The 20,078-nt window shown below is 37.9% G+C and overlaps 1 protein-coding gene across 1 annotated transcript; it reads left to right on the plus strand.

Annotated features, from left to right (window-relative positions):
* The first annotated feature begins 889 nt into the window (after window positions 1–889).
* On the plus strand, window positions 890–20,078 carry LOC117415088 (disintegrin and metalloproteinase domain-containing protein 8-like). Its single transcript, XM_034025029.3, has 25 exons — window positions 890–1,059; window positions 2,526–2,635; window positions 5,944–6,020; window positions 6,256–6,334; window positions 6,443–6,519; window positions 9,204–9,387; window positions 9,916–9,981; window positions 10,292–10,363; window positions 10,640–10,809; window positions 11,103–11,184; window positions 11,500–11,642; window positions 12,299–12,476; window positions 12,604–12,693; window positions 13,607–13,802; window positions 14,037–14,136; window positions 14,844–15,021; window positions 15,356–15,433; window positions 15,598–15,682; window positions 15,782–15,902; window positions 16,403–16,574; window positions 16,677–16,730; window positions 16,813–16,869; window positions 17,177–17,227; window positions 18,039–18,116; window positions 18,506–20,078. The coding sequence occupies exons 1-25, from the start codon at window positions 1,008–1,010 to the stop codon at window positions 18,554–18,556; spliced, it is 2,601 nt and encodes an 866-aa protein (XP_033880920.3). The 5' UTR covers window positions 890–1,007; the 3' UTR covers window positions 18,557–20,078.

Below are 20,078 nucleotides of genomic sequence, written 5' to 3' on the forward strand. Positions count from 1 at the left end.
ACTAAATTAAAACGATAAATTGGGATTTCGTAGATTATTATTTTTAACAATTATAGTAATAATAAAAACTTGCTTAAAAGTTATTTGAGTTCAGATTCTTATAAGGCAATCGTCGCCTGTTGCAGCAGTCAGTGAAGCAAACCACGATGTCCCCATTCTAGGTATGCAAAATGACTGTCGCCAAAAAGTGATACACTGTCCCACGTTGTTTGGCATACATCCGGTCTCAATATCCCCAAATGAATCCCCCCTTTTCTCTTGGGATACAAATGGAATTTGTCCACATTGTTATAGGTGTTGTGGCAGCAAATCGGGCAAATCTCCCATATTCTCTGACAGGATGGCTGGAATGGACAGGTAATGAATGCCCCACGGTATTCCGACATTGCCCTTGGTATGTGATGCACTGAGGCATGCAAACATAACGTACCAGACCCTGCTTTATTATTACAAAGCTGGATAAACCAATATATGATAATTTGCCACATCAGTATAGGCTGTTTAACTTTGTAGCCCTACAGTACATTATCTGATACACGTTGCATGTCAACTTAACATTACATTAGCACTCAAATACAAAATAGTTTACAAGTGATACAAGTTTTGAGATTTCATAATATACGGGCATCTTGCTGGTCAACAAAAGTAAGCTACTGTAGGTATTGAAACTGAAGCAAAAAAGACAAAATACACAAGTGATGTCGCAAGTGGTAGTTCGCTTTAGAACTTCCTTTAAAATTCTGAAAATCAATTACTCACTGCGTTAACTCCCAATTCTCTGAAATTGTTTTCCGGTGAAATCGTTTTAGGTGTGAGTCACTATGTGACGGTGTCAGATTGGTCAATTCTATTCAAATTGCTCATGCTCACAGTTTATGTAAATCGTATTCAAGCCATTGTGGGCAGGGTTTAAGAAGAGTTAAGAGCTCTTTCAAGCCGAAATCCAGAGGCGACTGAACATCTGGGACGGAGAAAGCACGCTGACTGGCAGAATTACTGTATCAGACATGCACTGGATTTTACCATTTCTCTCTTTTTTGATATGCCATTGCAAACTGGGTACGTTTGTTTCTGCATTTTATAATCATATTTTGTTGCAGTAAAACAGTAGCCGACATATTCGAGTGAAAGTGTATTATAATATTATAATATGCTTTTTAAGTCTGACTATAGAGTTTCAATTGTTGACATTTTTCTTTGTTATATATAGCTAAATACTGTTGTTTTTATTTAAGCGTATAAAATACAGATTGCTCATGTAAGGTTGCTTTACTCATAGTCTGTAATATATTTAAGTGGAAATCGTAGGCTACAGTATATTAAGTGTAATTCTCTCTCTCTCTCTCTCTCTCTCTCTCTCTCTTTATATATATATATATATATATATATATATATATATATATATATATATATATATATATATATATATATATATATATATATATATATGGATAGTAATAGCAAACACGTTTTCCATTCATAACCTAACCTAACACTGTGTGTGGTGCTTACACATTGGGCTATTTTATTTAATCTGTGCACCTTGAATTTAATAAATATGTTGGATTGTGTAATAAACTCATGTTGTGTAATTAATGATGTGGTCCACAATAAGCTTCAATTGACGACTAGGTATGGATTATTTTAATGCATCTGTGGCTGGTGTGGCAGCTACAGTTGCTATCTCCCAGTGGATTATAAAGGTATTTTTTAGCTGAGAGGATAGAGCTGAGGCATTCCTAAAAAGTAGTATTGTGTTGCAAAGAAAGACCACAAGATTTCCCGAATTCCCAACTCATAATTTTTGTTAGTGTGACTGCCTACATATTAACAACTTTGGGGTCATAGCCTTGTCATTGAAATATCATCATGAGGAATTCATTATGGTCAGGGGGCAAAGTATGGTGAATTAGTATATGGTTGGACCTTTATTCTGTAATAGCATCTTCAGTTTTAACAGAAACCCCCTTTTGGAAATGCAATTTCTGGGTCATTTCCTTCCTTTCAACAAATTGGTGCTGTTATTACTTCCATCTATTTATCCTGTATTTTTCAGTCCTTGTATTTTGTTTTGTTTTGATATAGGAATATATTTTTATTAAGGCCTTGGTTAGATAAGCTACTTTAACATTGTCCAAATAAGGTTTTCACTTATTATCTTCCCGGTGCATTCTTTATATATTGCTTAACCATCAACGTGACTCTCAGCCAACATCAGTCCAAGACAGTGTCTGTTTTTGGCTTCCATAACCTTCAGTTTTTTCTCAGTTAATTTCAATGGACTTCTTAAATCTGTGGTTGGCCCAGTTAATCCCAGTCTAAGACCTTGTTTCCATTGGTTACAATATTGCTTAATTGATGCTAGGGCCTTTTAATAAATAAAGGAGCTGGATGGAACTGGGCTGGAATGTACAAGAAAATCAATTTTACTGTGTTTTTATTTATATTTTCAAATAAAAAAATATTGATGCATATTATTTCAAGGGTTTATTTCCACATGGTCTAATTGTATTTTCTCTTTGTAGCATCATGTTCAAATGAGTTTGCCCAGCTTGCCGATGTAGAGAAGTATGAAATAATTACTCCTCACAGATTGACCAAAGGCCGACCCAAAAGAGACATTTCTTCAAAAGAGGTGCGTTTCCTGTTTTACTGCTCAATGGTAAATCAATCAACTGTGTGCTGTTTCTCATCTGTGATTGCAAAAATCAGCAGCACAAACTTGTGAAGTATCAGTAATGTTTATACATGTTTTCATTTGCTTGTGCACTGATTAAATACAGCTTCTCTTCACTGTATATAGTGTGCATTATTTAACCCTTAATGTGCTCAGTTTGATTATCAAAGATTCATTAACACACTTACAATCAACCATTGGTTTTCATAGTCCTCATCAGTTGTGAATTAGATTCCTACTTTTAATGAGTCTACTGCATATGTGCATACCAGGGCTGTCAGTCTGTTAAGTCATTCCTATGTATTTACTGTATATCCAATACACTAAATGTGTTCTGCACTTTGTGAATTTTCATGATTTGGGAATAAAGCATGTGTAGAACCAGAAGGGCCAGTGAGTCCTTGCCACATATGTGATTGATGTGCAGTGACTTACACAAAAATACAATTTGACTGACTCAGCCTTTAGAGAAATGTGCCCTACCCAAAATATCCATTTTCTTTACCACATGTAAATGTGTCGTTCAAACCAAGCATTATTCAGCCAAGGGGAATTCACTATTAAAATGTTTATATGGAAATACTATTTACAATACTACAGTGCCTTGCGAAAGTATTCGGCCCCCTTGAACTTTGCGACCTTTTGCCACATTTCAGGCTTCAAACATAAAGATATGAAACTGTAATTTTTTGTGAAGAATCAACAACAAGTGGGACACAATCATGAAGTGGAACGAAATTTATTGGATATTTCAAACTTTTTTAACAAATAAAAAACTGAAAAATTGGGCGTGCAAAATTATTCAGCCCCCTTAAGTTAATACTTTGTAGCGCCACCTTTTGCTGCGATTACAGCTGTAAGTCGCTTGGGGTATGTCTCTATCAGTTTTGCACATCGAGAGACTGAAATTTTTGCCCATTCCTCCTTGCAAAACAGCTCGAGCTCAGTGAGGTTGGATGGAGAGCATTTGTGAACAGCAGTTTTCAGTTCTTTCCACAGATTCTCGATTGGATTCAGGTCTGGACTTTGACTTGGCCATTCTAACACCTGGATATGTTTATTTGTGAACCATTCCATTGTAGATTTTGCTTTATGTTTTGGATCATTGTCTTGTTGGAAGACAAATCTCCGTCCCAGTCTCAGGTCTTTTGCAGACTCCATCAGGTTTTCTTCCAGAATGGTCCTGTATTTGGCTCCATCCATCTTCCCATCAATTTTAACCATCTTCCCTGTCCCTGCTGAAGAAAAGCAGGCCCAAACCATGATGCTGCCACCACCATGTTTGACAGTGGGGATGGTGTGTTCAGGGTGATGAGCTGTGTTGCTTTTACGCCAAACATAACGTTTTGCATTGTTGCCAAAAAGTTCGATTTTGGTTTCATCTGACCAGAGCACCTTCTTCCACATGTTTGGTGTGTCTCCCAGGTGGCTTGTGGCAAACTGTAAACGACACTTTTTATGGATATCTTTAAGAAATGGCTTTCTTCTTGCCACTCTTCCATAAAGGCCAGATTTGTGCAGTATACGACTGATTGTTGTCCTATGGACAGAGTCTCCCACCTCAGCTGTAGATCTCTGCAGTTCATCCAGAGTGATCATGGGCCTCTTGGCTGCATCTCTGATCAGTCTTCTCCTTGTATGAGCTGAAAGTTTAGAGGGACGGCCAGGTCTTGGTAGATTTGCAGTGGTCTGATACTCCTTCCATTTCAATATTATCGCTTGCACAGTGCTCCTTGGGATGTTTAAAGCTTGGGAAATCTTTTTGTATCCAAATCCGGCTTTAAACTTCTCCACAACAGTATCTCGAACCTGCCTGGTGTGTTCCTTGTTCTTCATGATGCTCTCTGCGCTTTAAACGGACCTCTGAGACTATCACAGTGCAGGTACATTTATACGGAGACTTGATTACACACAGGTGGATTCTATTTATCATCATTAGTCATTTAGGTCAACATTGGATCATTCAGAGATCCTCACTGAACTTCTGGAGAGAGTTTGCTGCACTGAAAGTAAAGGGGCTGAATAATTTTGCACGCCCAATTTTTCAGTTTTTTATTTGTTAAAAAAGTTTGAAATATCCAATAAATTTCGTTCCACTTCATGATTGTGTCTCACTTGTTGTTGATTCTTCACAAAAAATTACAGTTTCATATCTTTATGTTTGAAGCCTGAAATGTGGCAAAAGGTCGCAAAGTTCAAGGGGGCCGAATACTTTCGCAAGGCACTGTATATCACAGCAATTCAATTCAAATTACAGTCTATGAAGAATCTGCATGCTATAATAAAACTAAAACAGAAATAAATTGTAGGATACTACATTAGATTTAACTATATGTAGCTTATTCTTATTAAATCGTATTTTGCTATAGTCAGCTTATTTGAAAATAAAAAGTGTATTGCTTTACAACTGATATATTATTGAGATAGGAATGGGTTGTCATAGCTGGTGAGGGGAATACAGTGTGAAGTGATATTTCAGCACGGAGAATCCGCCATGGGTGAGATTTATTGATTGCAATGACAGATGATTTAGTGAACTGTGATGGGCACTCAGGGCCTGAGTGAATAATAAATTTGGCCGGAGGCCTCGTCCGTGGGTGTGCAATGGCTACCTGCGTGAGGACGGCTGGAAAAACATGAACAGTTACATGCATCCCAGTGCCGCAGGTAGGAATTGGCTATGAGCCACCTCCCCCCGGGATGTGGCACGCTGAGAGGTGGTGGCTGGGGTGGAGGAGGCCGAAACAAAAGAAGCAACATCGGAGAATATCACACGGAGCCATTTTGCGCTTGCTGATGACCTGTTGGTTAGTGGTGGATTCTCCTGCAGAAAAGCAACCAAGTCTGAATAAAAGACAAAAAATACATTAAAATGTCTTTCTTAAGAGTGTAATTGTTTGAGCTGCCAAGTTGTTGATAAGAAGCATTTGGGATTTATTCACTGATAATCCTCTGATAGTATATTCACTGATAACCCCCCAGCAATGCTTTTCACACCTTACAGTGGTGGAAGCACCTTTATGTCTAGATAATGGAAAGAGAAATACCCTCAATTTAAATATGTAGCCCATTCTCCAACTGCGTTTATTAGATCGCTTGTATATTTGCTTCATGGTGTGGTGGAGACTTTTTCTTAATAGCTCAGCACCAGATCGTAGTATAGCATTTCTCCTAGGTCCATGCATTTTTCCAATATGGTAATATGCAAGGAGACTTTTAGAAGTAGAATGCATAAAAGAATGCATACTTTACTTTTACTTTTGCAGGTTCCCTACCCTGAGAAAGTGCAGTATGCCTTGACTATAGAAGGGAAGAACTATACCATTAATCTTGAAAAGAATAGGTAAGCTATAATTCTCACTTGTTATCATTCAATTAATTAAAATATTTCTGAAGATGTTAAGTTGCTGAATCATGGCCAATGGATATTTATACATCTACCTATTGATAAAATAGGCAGTAACTGTGTGTAGCTGAATAATATAATGTATGGTTTATTATTAAATAGCAAGTTATTTGCTGGATGACAAATACCTTACTGTTCAAGGAACATGTTGTTTTGATTTTCCTTTTTTTAGAATTATTTTGGGAAAAGATTACACAGAGACATACTATCTACAAAATGGTACTGAGGTGACTAGCTCTCCAAATGTTGAGGTATGAAAGAAATCTATTCTATACTAAATTATTTTAAAATTAATGTGTCTTGTTTAAAAGCTATATTATTGCAGTGTATCAATTTAACATCTTCTGTTTTTGGTACAGGAACACTGCTTCTATCAAGGCCACATCCAAGGTGTGAAAGACTCTTCCGTCAGTATAAATACATGCTCTGGAATCAGGTAAAGAATTGTGTTGTTTTATCTCTTTACGTAGACCAGCTTTCAGAAATTCACTGCTGCCCACAGCTTGAAAATGTGCACAAATGTGTTTAGCATCCCCATGATACTGTTGCATTAAACTGATGGAAACTCCCTATTTGCATGGCGTCACTAAAGATATTTGTAACCTAGCCCTGTTTTTCTCTAATATAGCTAATAACGTTTTTCAGAAGAACTATAAAAGGCATGTGATTGGAGGGACTACTTCCCTTTGTGCACAAACTGCACAAGATTACATCTCTTAAACCCTACACACAACATTATAATTATTAATCACAACAGTGGTTCTTGTACCCAGGAGCTACTATCAAATGTGAAAAGGAGTTTTTAACTTGAAAAGTGTTCTGTATGTTCTGTGCACAGAATGACATCTGAACACAAGACGTGCTAACATTTTGACAAATCCTTAACAGTGATTGGTTGATTTCTCACACGTGATTTATAATTTAACAGCTAGCTTTTGCTAACCTCTAAATGACCTGTTACTATACGGCCACAATATATTTAAAGGATAAACAGCCAACTACATTAATGTATGGAGCAAAGTGTTTTTTTTTGTTTTGGGGTTTTCTTGATAAAAAGTATAAACTAGTAATGCAGATACTTTTAACATATTTAAACATCCCATGTGAGTAGGTGCTATAATTATTTATACTATTTCCTCCACCTCCACTGCACAGTATATTCACTAACTTTAGAAATTATAGGTATGACATACACCAGAGGGGAATTTCCAGGGTGACCATTAACCACTGATTGGCTGAGCTATTAAAGGTTGCAAGCCCTATTTTGAAGCAAGTGAAAAGTAATACTTCTAGCCAGAAATGATGTAGTTGTAGGAAGGAGCAGTTCAATTGCTGTTTTGTTACGGTCCTAATTATTTTGTTAATTGTCTTTGCACTTCCTTTAAAATATGTCCCTATAATAGGCTGCACTATGCTTGATTCATGAGTCCACATTGGAGCTTTTAAGCTTTTTAAACAGTAATTGTCACAAAAAAAGAAGTGAAACAACCCCACGTAGTGGATTGAAATCATGGCAAGACCGCAGCTAAAAATATACTATGGTTTACTGGAACTAAAGTGGTTAGACAGTCCAAGACAGACTCACTGAGACAAAAAGGGCATAAAAGTATTTTGCAATGACCAGGCAGCCAATATAGAGGGTGTTCATTATATATAAAATATCTCTGTTGTGAAGATGACACGCTCCAAGAGATAAATTACCAGTGATCCTATTTCAAGCAAAGATTACACATTGATCTGGAATGTGAGATGGCATGCCTTTATTGAAAAGAATGTTACTTTTACCCAATAATAACATTTAAAACAACCCAGTATTTCTTTACATGATTCTAATTTGTCCAAAACAAACTTGCGTTAAGTTCTTTGAACCAATGTTTATATAAGTTGTGGCAGTTTGGGGAGTCATAAGAATAAAGCAATGACATCTGACCTTTCCCACATTTAACAAAACAAGGTGTAGTTAAATACTTCAGTTTAACCATCAGAGTTCAAATCTGAGTTCTTTGAAAAGATGGTAGCACTTTATACCCCTTCTCCACTGGCACAGCCGACCCGGGAGGGCTCGGTACGGTACGGTACGGGTGGTTCTCCACTGGCTATTTGTCGAGCCGAGTGAGAACCAAACAATGAAACTCCAGTCTCACAAGACATCTGATTCCAGCTGTGAGCCAGGGGCGGGGTTAAGGATTTTCGTCAGTACGTTTCATCAGTCAGTACCCTCCAGAAAGAAAAACAACAAACATGGCGGGCAGCAAGTGTGATGAGAGAAAAGTACAGCCTTGGGACGCGGAGGAAGTGCAGGCTCTAGTTTCTCTGTGGGCAGATACAAGTGTTCAGGAATCTGGAGTCGTGCATCAGAAATAAGAAAGTTTATGCCTGAATTTCTGACAATTTGAAGCAAATGGACATAAACCGCGGGTACGGTACACTTAACTCGCACGTTGTGTGTGACGTCAGTAGCACGGCTCGGCTCTGCAGTGGAAAAACAACCCAGACACCCCTTAACTGCACCGTGAGGTCTTGGTACGTCCCTGGCACAGCTCGGTCGTACAGTGGAAAAGAGGCATGAGTAATACTGAGAAAAAATATATTTAGCAAATTCTGTGACATTATGTTTAACCACGTCACAAGATACCTAGAAGCAGTATCACTCATTCACACATATTTCTAGCTACTGTGAAGTAATTTCCCCTATTTACTAATTATTTGTAACAAACAAAAAAAATATGTTCAACAGAGCTATCTTTGGTATTGTTCAGATAAAAGCATACAGATCAAAACCACAATCACTACTGTCCTGCTAAGAGTCCAGAAGATATTTTTAGTGCTGGATGTTTAGCTGAAAAATCTGTAGGGTTTTAAATATAAATATATATTGATGACAGTTTTGGTGTATCAGATATTTATAGATCATATCTAAATATTCAAACATCTTTCTGTATGTCCATGCCCAAAGAATAACTGAAGACATGCATACACAGTTACAAAGAAGTGAGGATCCCTTTTACATGAAGTGTCTTGGCTTTGAAAGAATATCAGTGACCACTCTTTAATTTGTCTGGTGTCTTTAAAGCTAAAACATACATTCTTGTTGACTTTGTGACCCTTTTTATTTTCTAGAGGGCTTCTAATGGCTGAGCAGAAAGTCTACCTGATTGAGCCCCTGAATGGAGCTGCAGAGGGAGCCCATGCTGTTTACAGACAGGAGCACCTGAGACTGAAGCGAGCGACCTGCAGAGACTCGAATGAAACTGTCTATGACCATGGACCCAAACTTGCTGGGATCTTCAAGACACCGATCTGGGTACTTGCAGCTCGCTATACCAACTTATTTTATTTCAAGCCAGTCCTGTATTTTTATCGGAATTGTACATAGACATTTTCAGATGACTCCAGGATATTCCTGCTGGGACAAATGCTCCTCCTGCTCTTCCCCCATGATGAAAAAGAAAATGCATCCTTTCTTACTTGGAGCTCTTTAAATAAGGCTCCTCAGGGGGAGTAGCTAAAGCGCCTCTCTATGATTGATGCCTAGACTACTATGGCTATTGAAGGAGTCCACTGTGGCAGATGGCATGGTTTGCCACACAAACTCCTTCGTCTTGTAAAATGAGTGTGATATTTAGGCCCCTAAGAATGTGAGGTAATTTAAACCTCTGACAACACATTTACCCCGAATAATGGGTTTAAGACCTCTTGACACTGGTGCTCAAAATTAATTTCAATACAGGTGGAAACTGATGTGGTCAAAACTGTGTTTTTTTTCTTGTTTGTTTTTTAACAGTATTTTTGTCTGGTGTGTATAACAGATGTCTGTCTTTTCTTTTTTTAGAAAAGTGCCCCTCTTGCAAAAGGCAACAGATTTGTGGAGATGTTCTTGGTTGTTGACAACAGAGAGGTAGGATTAAACTGATAAATAGTTTTACCTGATAAAAGTTAAAAGAAGTAGATGGCTTGTAAAAGTGAGGATGAATAATACAGTTGTTAATTGTTTGTGTAATGTCCTCAGCACCATGTCTCATCTGCTAGGCTTTATCAAGTTCTAACAAATATAGTCAGAACAAATGAACCAGCAAGAAACAACAATATTCTTGCAGTGTGAAAATTACTGTAACTTATTCTGTAGTGATTCGAGATGTTTTATTATGAGCTTTTAAGTCCCTAGGTAGCCCATGTATGTTTGTGTAACTGTTTTCTTTCTTTTTCAGTATGCAAAATATAACAAAGACATGCAGGAAATACGAAGCCGTATGTTGGAAGTTGTAAATCATGTTGACAAGGTAATTCACTTATGAATAAACTCCGTCTGGCTCGTAACGGCAAGATTAAGATTACTTTAGCACGGGTGTCACTTTTTTTAATTTTTTTTTTTTTATATATACAATGACTGTATCAGTGTGGCTTAATCGGTAGTAAACCAAAAAAAAAACCCACAAATGTAAAAGTAAGTGAGTGGGAAGATATATGTACTTTTGATAGTACTTTAATGGTATTTATTTACTAAAATGAATTTACCATGGTTTATATTTCCCAGTTAATTGCCTTTTACTTTACAGCTTTATCGACCTGTTAACATACGTGTTGTGCTGGTTGGACTGGAGGTCTGGACATACAGGGACAAATTTGTTGTCAGTACTGATCCTGATAAAACCCTGAGCAGTTTTCTAGACTGGCGCAAGACGGATTTGCTCAAAAAGAAGAAGCATGACAATGCTCAGTTTGTGACGTAAGCATTGGCATTTATTGTGTACAATATTCCTCATTGGGCAGAAACTGGGGGAAATCATTCAAACAGATCAGCTTGACCCATTCCTGCATTTCAGTTGACCTCTATGCCACCTGGCCAACAAGAGTTAAAGTATACAACATAAATGACTTTAGCTTAAGGAAGGTTTGACTGTAGTCTTGCCTTGACCAAAGCTAATTTCTGTATTCTTGTGGTCTAAAGACACAGTAAAAAAGTTTCGCTGTTGAACTTTAAAGTGTATTTCTGATTTATATATTTGTTTTTTGTTTTAGTGGCATTAACTTTGAAGGCAGCACAGTGGGGTTAGCAACAAAATTTGCAATGTGCTCTGGTGATTCTGGTGCAGTTAATGAGGTACAGTTTTTTTTATTAATAGTTTTTAGAAACACATATTATTTACCCAGGAATGTGCAACATGAATACAACTTTGAAATGTAATACCACTACTGTAATGTAGATTCAAAGTTTGGGAAATCAGGAGGATGTACCAGTCATATTGTTAGCCAGTGTTCTTAGTCTAATGACTCAGCAATACTAGACTGGTGTGCTACATTTAAAAAAAAAAAAAAAAAGACGACAGCAAGTATCCAGGCTTTTATTGAGCTGTAAATGCACACACCAGTTGAAGTAAGTGCTGTAGAACGTTCAATGTGCTTTTCTTGTTCACAGGACCATAATAGAAGCCCTATAGGGGTGGCATCAACAATTGCCCATGAGATGGGGCACAACTTGGGCATGTCTCATGATGATTCTGACTGTATCTGTGAAGCATCAAAGTCTCGCAAGGGCTGTATAATGGCAGGTAGTATTGGGTAAGAAATTACTTTTATAGTCAAGGCCCTGTAGAATTCTTGTCTCTTACAGTTACATTTTTATCTCACTGTGGAGTATGTTGGGCTGTAAAGTTTCAAGCAGTTTTGAGCCTGAATGAAGATCATTTTAACAAAAAAAACTACTATGCAAGCATAGCATATTATACCATATGTCACCAGCAAAGTATTGCAGTTACCAGAATGCCCTATTTGTCAAAGCAACATACAATAGAGCTTTATCATGTTGGCACTATTTTGACACTGTCCTAAACAATTACATTTCTGCTATATGGCATCTGCCCAGCTCTAATCTCAAGGCATTGTACAATAACTGTAATTTCTGATAAGTCACAAGGTAAAAATGTGAATGTTTTGTCAAGGTAAAAATGTGAATGTTTTGTCACTAAAAAATGATTTCATTCATTCAACATTATCTATTTTCAGAAATAATATTCTTCATTTCTGTTAAAACATTTTTCATTTTTTAAAGACAGGTTTACGCCCATGTGCTCAAACTATGTTAAGTTAGTGGTAACTTGTGACTATCTGGTCTGTGCTGGCCTGCAGTGTTTCACTTAAAAGAGTTATGCTGCTTGTTGTATGCATTTATGTCCTGCCCGGCATGGTAATGTTTTTTGTTTTTTTTTTATAATTAGTGACATTTACCCACATAGCTTCAGCAGCTGTAGCCAGCAGGCCCTACAGCAGTTCTTGAGTCATTACAACCCCAGCTGCTTGTTGAACACCCCCAATACAGATGATCTGTATGGAGGCCCAGTGTGTGGAAATGACTTTGTGGAGCAGGGAGAAGAGTGTGACTGCGGGACTGTAGAGGTAAGTCACACCAAATATATAAACACTTGATTTGAAAAAACTGGTATGATTAAGTTACAGTACTTTCAGCCTTGTAGCAACTATCAATTTATTCCTGCAATGTATGTAAACCTCTTTCCTGTTTTAGGAATGCAGGAACTCTTGTTGCAATGCCACAACCTGCAGATTAAAGGAAGGGGCCCAGTGTGCTCATGGGGAATGCTGTCACGATTGCAAGGTAAGACCTCGTCATTTACCTACAGCTTCATAAACCTCTAATGACCTTTTTCATTGTGATTTTATTGTACTGTGCTTCAGTATGGCAAGCATTTAAATTCTGTTTAAATGCTTGCCATACAGTGGTACCTTTGGTAAAAGCTTTACCCAAGGTACCACTGGTACATTTATATGGATATTTTGTAGTTATTATGTTTTTTCTTCTTTTTTTTTCTTTTGCTAACTGTGATTATATTTTGTTTTACTGCTTTAACGTTCACTTCTTATGCTGTTAGTAATCTTATATTACTAATACAGACATAAAGGCTACTTCTTTCTAAAACAGCAGTATTGAAGAAATAATGTTTTTTATGTAAATATATACAAGGGACTGATGAAATATTGTAATGCTTGTGCAACTAACCTTTGTTAACATTAGATGCCCTTGAGTGTGTAATCTAAAAAAAATAAAAGCAGGAAATGATCAAGCAAGAGCTGTCAAAACAAAACACATAACAGGTGTTTAAAAGTGCGTGCTAAAGTACCAGTGTGTACACACACAAACACACACAGACACACGTCAGTTAGCAGTGTCCTATTTTGTGTTAGAAAATGTCTAGATTTCACACCGTCCAAAAATAAAAATACAACTATGGAAATTGTATAAAACGAGCAAGACAAAACAGAACATCTTTTTCTGACCATTTTCACCCTGGTCTGATAGGGTTAACATGAGGTGTGTCTGTCTTTGCTTCAAAGGTCCTCAGACATTTTATGCAAGAAAAGAAAAAATTCAGACATTTTTCTGTACGGTAATCAAGTGCTAGCGTAAGACTTTCCCAAACTAAATGAACTGCAATTCTGGAGCGGATCTTTAGTTTTACTTGCTTGTCAAGTACACATTATTTAAAGTTTTAATTGATTTTGTGCTCTAGATCAAACCAGCTGGAGATGTGTGCAGACACAGTGTGAGTGACTGTGACCTGCCAGAGTATTGCACTGGCCTGAGCCCACAGTGTCCAGAGAATGCTTTCCAAATGAACGGATCCCCTTGCAAGTTTGGACAGGGTTACTGCTTTAATGGAGAGTGCCCCACACACCAGCAGCACTGCATTACCCTTTGGGGACCAGGTACTTTCAAAAGCCTTCCTGGTGTTAGTAATAGTAAGCCATGTTTATCCCTGCAGCCCAATACATTTCCTTTGCAATAAACTCGGCTATCTTTTTAAATATTCTCATTAGTGCAGGACACAGTCTGTATATGACTTTATGTGCTTAATGAACTTTGTAAATATGCACGTTGCACTGTCATGTCCTGTTGCATTTGCAAGCTATGATAAGAGGGTATTTCTTGTTATCATTTAGCTGCCAGAGTCGCGCCAGAATCCTGCTTTCTGCAAAATACAAGAGGAGACGAGCATGCTCACTGCAAGAACCTCAACAAATATCAAAGCTGTGCTGAAAAGTAAGCGCTGATTAATACGACTGCTTATCTTTACATCCTAGTGATGATATTTCCGTGAAAACTGGTCTTTTTTAAGAAGTCAGAGACACGTTGCTTTATCTAGAATTCACATCATTTCATCTATCTGTTAAAAAACAGATTTACAGAGTCCCCTGTTTAACTCAACACTGCTTAACAGGGGCAAAGGTTTTTATTTTATTAAAAAGAATACCAGTAGAATGCTTAACCTGTATCAATTTATGAAGACTTTTTCTACCCCCGGGTTAACGGTTTTTCTTTTTACAAGGACACAAAACCAGGAAAACACCTCTTTAGATGCAGCCGCTTGCTTTCAGTGCTGTTTCTTTCCAGGATAGTAAAATGTGGGTCTGCCAAATCCATGTTCTAATAATATATGTATCAGCACTCATATGACCGTATTCATCCTGCCAACTTTTAAATGTAGACAGATGTAAAGTCTTTCTTAAAAAAACAAAAAAACAATATAAGTGATTGGTTTAACATGGTGTGTTTAAACTGATGTTTCACCTTTTGAAAATATTTTTCTACATATGGTTGTTACAGTATATAATAAAGAACAGGTCTACTTTTTATATAATAAAGAACAGGTCTACTTTTTCTTGTGCACCGAATATGTGTCTAATTTTGGAAAATGTTGTTTGGGTATAAATGGTTTAAATATAATAAAAATAAAATTATTTTTACAGGGATATTAAATGTGGAAAGATACATTGTCAGGATGGAAATATGTTCCCAATCACTAAACAAAAATATATTATAACCCTTCACTGGACAGTGCAGTGTAAAATAGCAGAGATGTCAAAAGATGCTGACTCGGAAGATCTTGGGCTGGTTCCTAACGGAACTAAATGTGAAGAGGGGAAGGTGAGGCATTGACTTGTTTTTATATCAGCAATTACCTATCCATGCAAAATGACAGACAGGAGTTATTAACACATGTTATTCACTATTATTGTTCTATTAAGACTGTGTTACACATGCAAGTGTACTTTACATGAATACCTGGCATTATTAACAAATGATGGTCCTCCAAACTTTCATGACATTGCAGAATAACTTTAATAAAAACAGGGGCGGTGGTGGAAAAGGAGAGTAAACAATACTGTGAAACATCTTTTGCTGAAGATTATCTCTTTAGTCCTTTCTCTTCTGAACCTCGTAGAATACTAAATGTTTTATTTGTTGTTTAACATCGTAGGTGTGCTACAATGGCAGATGTCAGGACCTTGACATTTATGAAACAGAAGGCTGTTCTGCAAAATGCAATAATCGTGGGGTAAGTAAGTGTTGGAATTGTTTGGTCCCTTTGTGTGCCATATGAAAAGCCCTTCTAATTATTTCTACAGTTCTCGCAGCAAGTGTGCTCTTGTTTTGATTCCTTACGGTTTCGAATCCTTTACCATTTCCATGCTGTTCTTAATAAAGAATCCCCTTTTATAGGTCTGCAATCATAAAAAGGAATGTCACTGTGATGCAGGATGGTCACCACCATACTGTGATGTTAAACTGTCTGAGCTCCCTAAAGGTAAGTCACATAACAAAGGGTTTCCTTATATTTTCTTATATAAAGATGACTTGAACTCTAAAGTGAGAGTACAAAATGACCTTTTGCTTTGTTTTGTAGGTGGAAATGCCATCATTATTGGAGTAACTGTAGCAGTGGTCGTGCTAATACTGGCTGCCCTTATCACCGGTGGACTAATGTTTTGCAGACGTAGCGGGAAAGAGAACTACCCCAGTAAAACGTTAGTATTTGTCATCCTTTCTGGTTTTGAATAGTGCTGCTTCCTCTGGGGTTTTCATGGTAGTTTGCCAATCATTTTAAAGCACCTGTGCCAACCAGGGACTTTGATCAAGTTGGCTTCCTTAGTCAGTGCAACACAATTTCCTGAATAATTTAAACTGGATTTCACAGAAACCAAAACTACCATGCATCCAGTGGAGCGAAAATAGACTTGAAACAGGAAATAATTCTGCCTACCAAAACCTGGCTTCTTTTTTGTGTTTGTTCAGTTGTGTTTCCTAAGTTTAAATTACATTGTTAATGAAGAGGGAGACCCATTTATGATGACAAAGACACACAACGTCGCTAAACCCTGAAAAAAAAAAAAAAACTGTTACTGACAACCAAAAACGAAATCTCCTGAGGATTTGTTAGAAGATTATTCAATAAACCTTAAATGGAAAATACTGTACGGGACCATGCTGTATTTCAAGCATTCCAATTTATGTAATTCCCTTTCAGAAAAGAAAAATCCGGACTGTCAAACCCATTATTTCAAGGGGGAGGTAACAAAGGGAGCCCTCGAGATGGTACCCCCAAGATCAGCAGGCCAATATTTTTGGAGTCATCTTCTTCTCCCCAGCTCTGCACCCCCCTGTGCGTCATAGTGATTCCCAGTCGACCTCCTCCTCAGGTAAGCTGCTGGGTTCTATTTTGCTGCTTTGCTCAGGTTGCTTTTCACATTAACATTTTTTTTTTAATTGAATGTTTTTTTGTTTTGTTTTTTTGTCTGCAGCCACCCAAGGCAGTGGAACAGTCACCCATGAAGTATAATACAACATCAGGACAGGTAATTGATACTTATATTTTGTTTGTTTGATTATCAGCTTTGTCTTGTCAGTGAGTCATGTATTAATTGCATTCTTTTTCAGGTTGTAAAACCCAGTATGCCACCTCCTGTCCCTCCAACCAAGCCAGGATATTCACAGGTAATCTAAAATATTTAATTACATCAAACTGGATTGTATCTATCTTGCAATTTTTCCTACAACATGCATTCATATTTAACCCACTTCAATTAAAACTATTGTCATCAAGAATTGAAAGCATTTTGTCCATCTAATACAGAGTTGAGGGAAATTCAAAAATAAATCCCCGGGTTTCAGTTCTGAAATGCAAATAAACATTTCTAGGCCTAGTTGGCTGAAGTAAATGTGAAGAAGTGTTGCTAAATACTACTAGTTACAATCATCTTTAAAAATACAAAATTAATATTAATTGTTTATATTATTTCAGGCCAAACCAGTCCCCCCTACAAAACCTTTGCCCAAACTGAAAGCCAAACCGGTAAGTCGCCCTTAAATGTTTAGTTTCTTATTAAACCATAAACTATTTGCAATTTGCAATATTTCATTTTTTCTAAGAGACTAGTCTTAGTATAACATTTGAGCTATAACAGTTTTACACTTTCATTTGAGTCTCCTAGTAATGTAGTAAGAATGTGCCTCTGATAAACAGTGGCAAGTAGGGAAACGAAGAGTGTGTTCCTATACCTAAAAGTACTGTGTCTTTGCAAACAAACTAGGGTTCTTTCATATAAAGCAGGGGCCCAGAAGGCTAAACTATAGAGTATTATAGTAAATAGACACCATATAATTATTTAGGTGACACAAGATTGTGGGCCACTGTAGTTTTGTCAGTAACTGATATAAGGTTTACTACTTTTACAGCTGGTTACACAGACCCCTATTAGCACTAGTTTTGTACATGGCTGTAACTACCTATGAGGACACCAAACTCGTGTCTTTGGTTGTTTTTTTGCATCATCAATGCTGATGCACATGTACAGATGCTGGTAAAGTACAAAAGACTCCTTAATTTTCTCTGTTGGCTTGCCATGTAATATAGATTTGGAGGTTGAATAGTAAATACCAGGCAGTCATATAAATACTGCAGCTATAGCTTGAAACCTCAGTTTGGTAGAATGTCAGCTCTAGGTATGGCCTTGTACTGCTTTACCTAAAATAATATTAGTTAGTCCAAGATTAGTGATAATCAGGGTCTGTGAAACCCGTCAATAAAGTTTTACAAAGCAGTTGTAGTTATGCCTAAACTAAAATGCATGAAATAGCAAGATGTGTGATACTTCTTTTCACAGTATACAAAGCCTAGTCCATGCGCTCCAGTACATTCTGTGAAACCTCCATCAGCAGTCCCACACTGGAAACAGACTCAGGTAAGATATTAGTGTACTATTTTAGACCATACAAAAGCACACTGGATACAATATTGTTTTCAAAAATACAAGTGAGTATATACTTACATGTAGGGGGACCTAAAATGATCATGAAAGACGCTTGGTTACTATCAAGTATTGAGTAATCAGAATTCTAGTAATGTGCAAACTGACAAAAAAAACCCATCAGAAGTAGGATAGAGAGGGAAACAATTTACAAGAGAATTCTAACGTAGGTATCGAAAGTGTAAAATTCATTCGTGTTGTTTACAGCACATTTGTACTCCTTTGGTTGTTGAAAGAAAGTTGCAAAATTGGACCATGTTTCTTTCATCAGTGTTGTTGAAAAACACACCCAGTTTACATTGATGTATTACTTGTTTTTGTAGGCTGGAACAAGGCCAAAGGCAGCACTGATGCCTCCTGGTCAACCAAGATGACAAGGAAGTAGAAGAGCCTTAACTATGATTTAGAAAAAGCCTGTACAAAGGCGAGAGGTGTCTGCTTGAAGCTTTGCTGGGGGGGCTCGTTTGGATGGTAGTCCCTTCAAATGTCTGTATGTGCCTTAGAGGGGGCAGTGGATATTTTGTGTTTAGAAAGAGAAGTGTGTATGACTATGCAAATACAATTCAGGGATTTGGGATAATTGTCAGTAGATTTAATTATTTTTTCCATTATCAAATATATTTCAACACATTTCTTGGTGTTTCTTCATTTTGTGCTTTACGTGCATTAACTGCCATGGTGCACATTTGCTGTTGATTCTGCCTCCAACAAGAGGCGATGAAAAGCAAAGAGACATTCTCCAAGAGTGTTGGGCTTGGGGTGGGAAGCGTGGCACTTTAAACCAAATGGGTGTTTATACAGGTTTTATGTTTTCTTTCTATATTGTTAACTTATCTTTGCCTTAAAAAATGAACCCTGCTGAAAGAGACTTTGCTGAAACAGCTCTGGGCCGAGACCTGACCAGTGCTCTTATACCAGCTTCTAAAAAGCAGTCAGCTCAGCAGCATGGTTGTTTGGAGAGCTTTCAATATGTCTCTGTCACAAAGACGGCCGGAGTGGGTGGCGTCAGACCAGAAACAGGAACACAAACGACAGAGAGATGGGGTTTTGGTGAGGCTGAACGCGTGATCGCGTTCAGCATTTAATAAACAGAACAGAAAATAAAAGGTTGGAACAGACAAAAACACGGGACACGGCACTACACGCCAAAATAAATAGACAAACAAAACGGACTACACAGACAAACGGTGCACGGAGACAAACAAACACGGTGAGTGAAAACACTTAACTATTCTTCTTCTTCTTATTATTACCTCCGTCTCCAATCCCGTTCTCCACTCACTGAACACCTAACCACCACTGAGTGAAAATGTGCATCTATATATACTGTTGTGCTGGGATTCAATTACTAATTAATTATTCACTTGAATCCCAGCACGTGAATTAATTACGTGAAACCCCGTGTTGACATATTATATTTTAAATGCACGTGCGTGATGTGCAATCCCGTGCCTAAATACAAATATACACTTTTTAAATACACGTGAAACACAGACCCGTTTATATCCCGTGTACCAATGACTATACACCAACATTAACATACGCACGCATATACACAACACAGAACACACAAATGCACACAGGGGCGGGGCACTTTGCCACATATACCCCCCCTTGTGCGCAGCACACATGGCCTCAACGGCCACCTCCCCCCTTAAATACCCAGCAGTCCCGGCCAAAGTCTCGGGCTGGGAAGGGAGGCTTTAGTGGGCCCATGGCTGGACATGCTGTCAGCTCCCCTGCCGGTAGTGGCACGGCTGACAGCATGCTGGTCCCGTCCTGCAGCGAAAAAGCTGCGGGGGCAGGTGGTCCCCCGACCTCCCCCTTCTTCATAGCCGGCAGCTCCCTCCTGTGGGGCTCCGGCCACAAGAACTCCTGCAGCGAAACTGCTGCTGG

Source organism: Acipenser ruthenus, chromosome 7 (assembly GCF_902713425.1).
Source record: "Acipenser ruthenus chromosome 7, fAciRut3.2 maternal haplotype, whole genome shotgun sequence".
Taxonomy (NCBI): domain Eukaryota; kingdom Metazoa; phylum Chordata; class Actinopteri; order Acipenseriformes; family Acipenseridae; genus Acipenser; species Acipenser ruthenus.

Bases quoted from the DNA above. Each gene is read 5' to 3' on its own strand.
- LOC117415088 (XM_034025029.3), top strand. From the start codon at position 1,008: ATGCACTGGATTTTACCATTTCTCTCTTTTTTGATATGCCATTGCAAA. The intron at 15,683-15,781 runs GTAAGTCACATA...TTTGTTTTGTAG, and splicing joins ACTGTCTGAGCTCCCTAAAG to GTGGAAATGCCATCATTATT. The intron at 16,575-16,676 runs GTAAGCTGCTGG...TTTTGTCTGCAG, and splicing joins CCAGTCGACCTCCTCCTCAG to CCACCCAAGGCAGTGGAACA.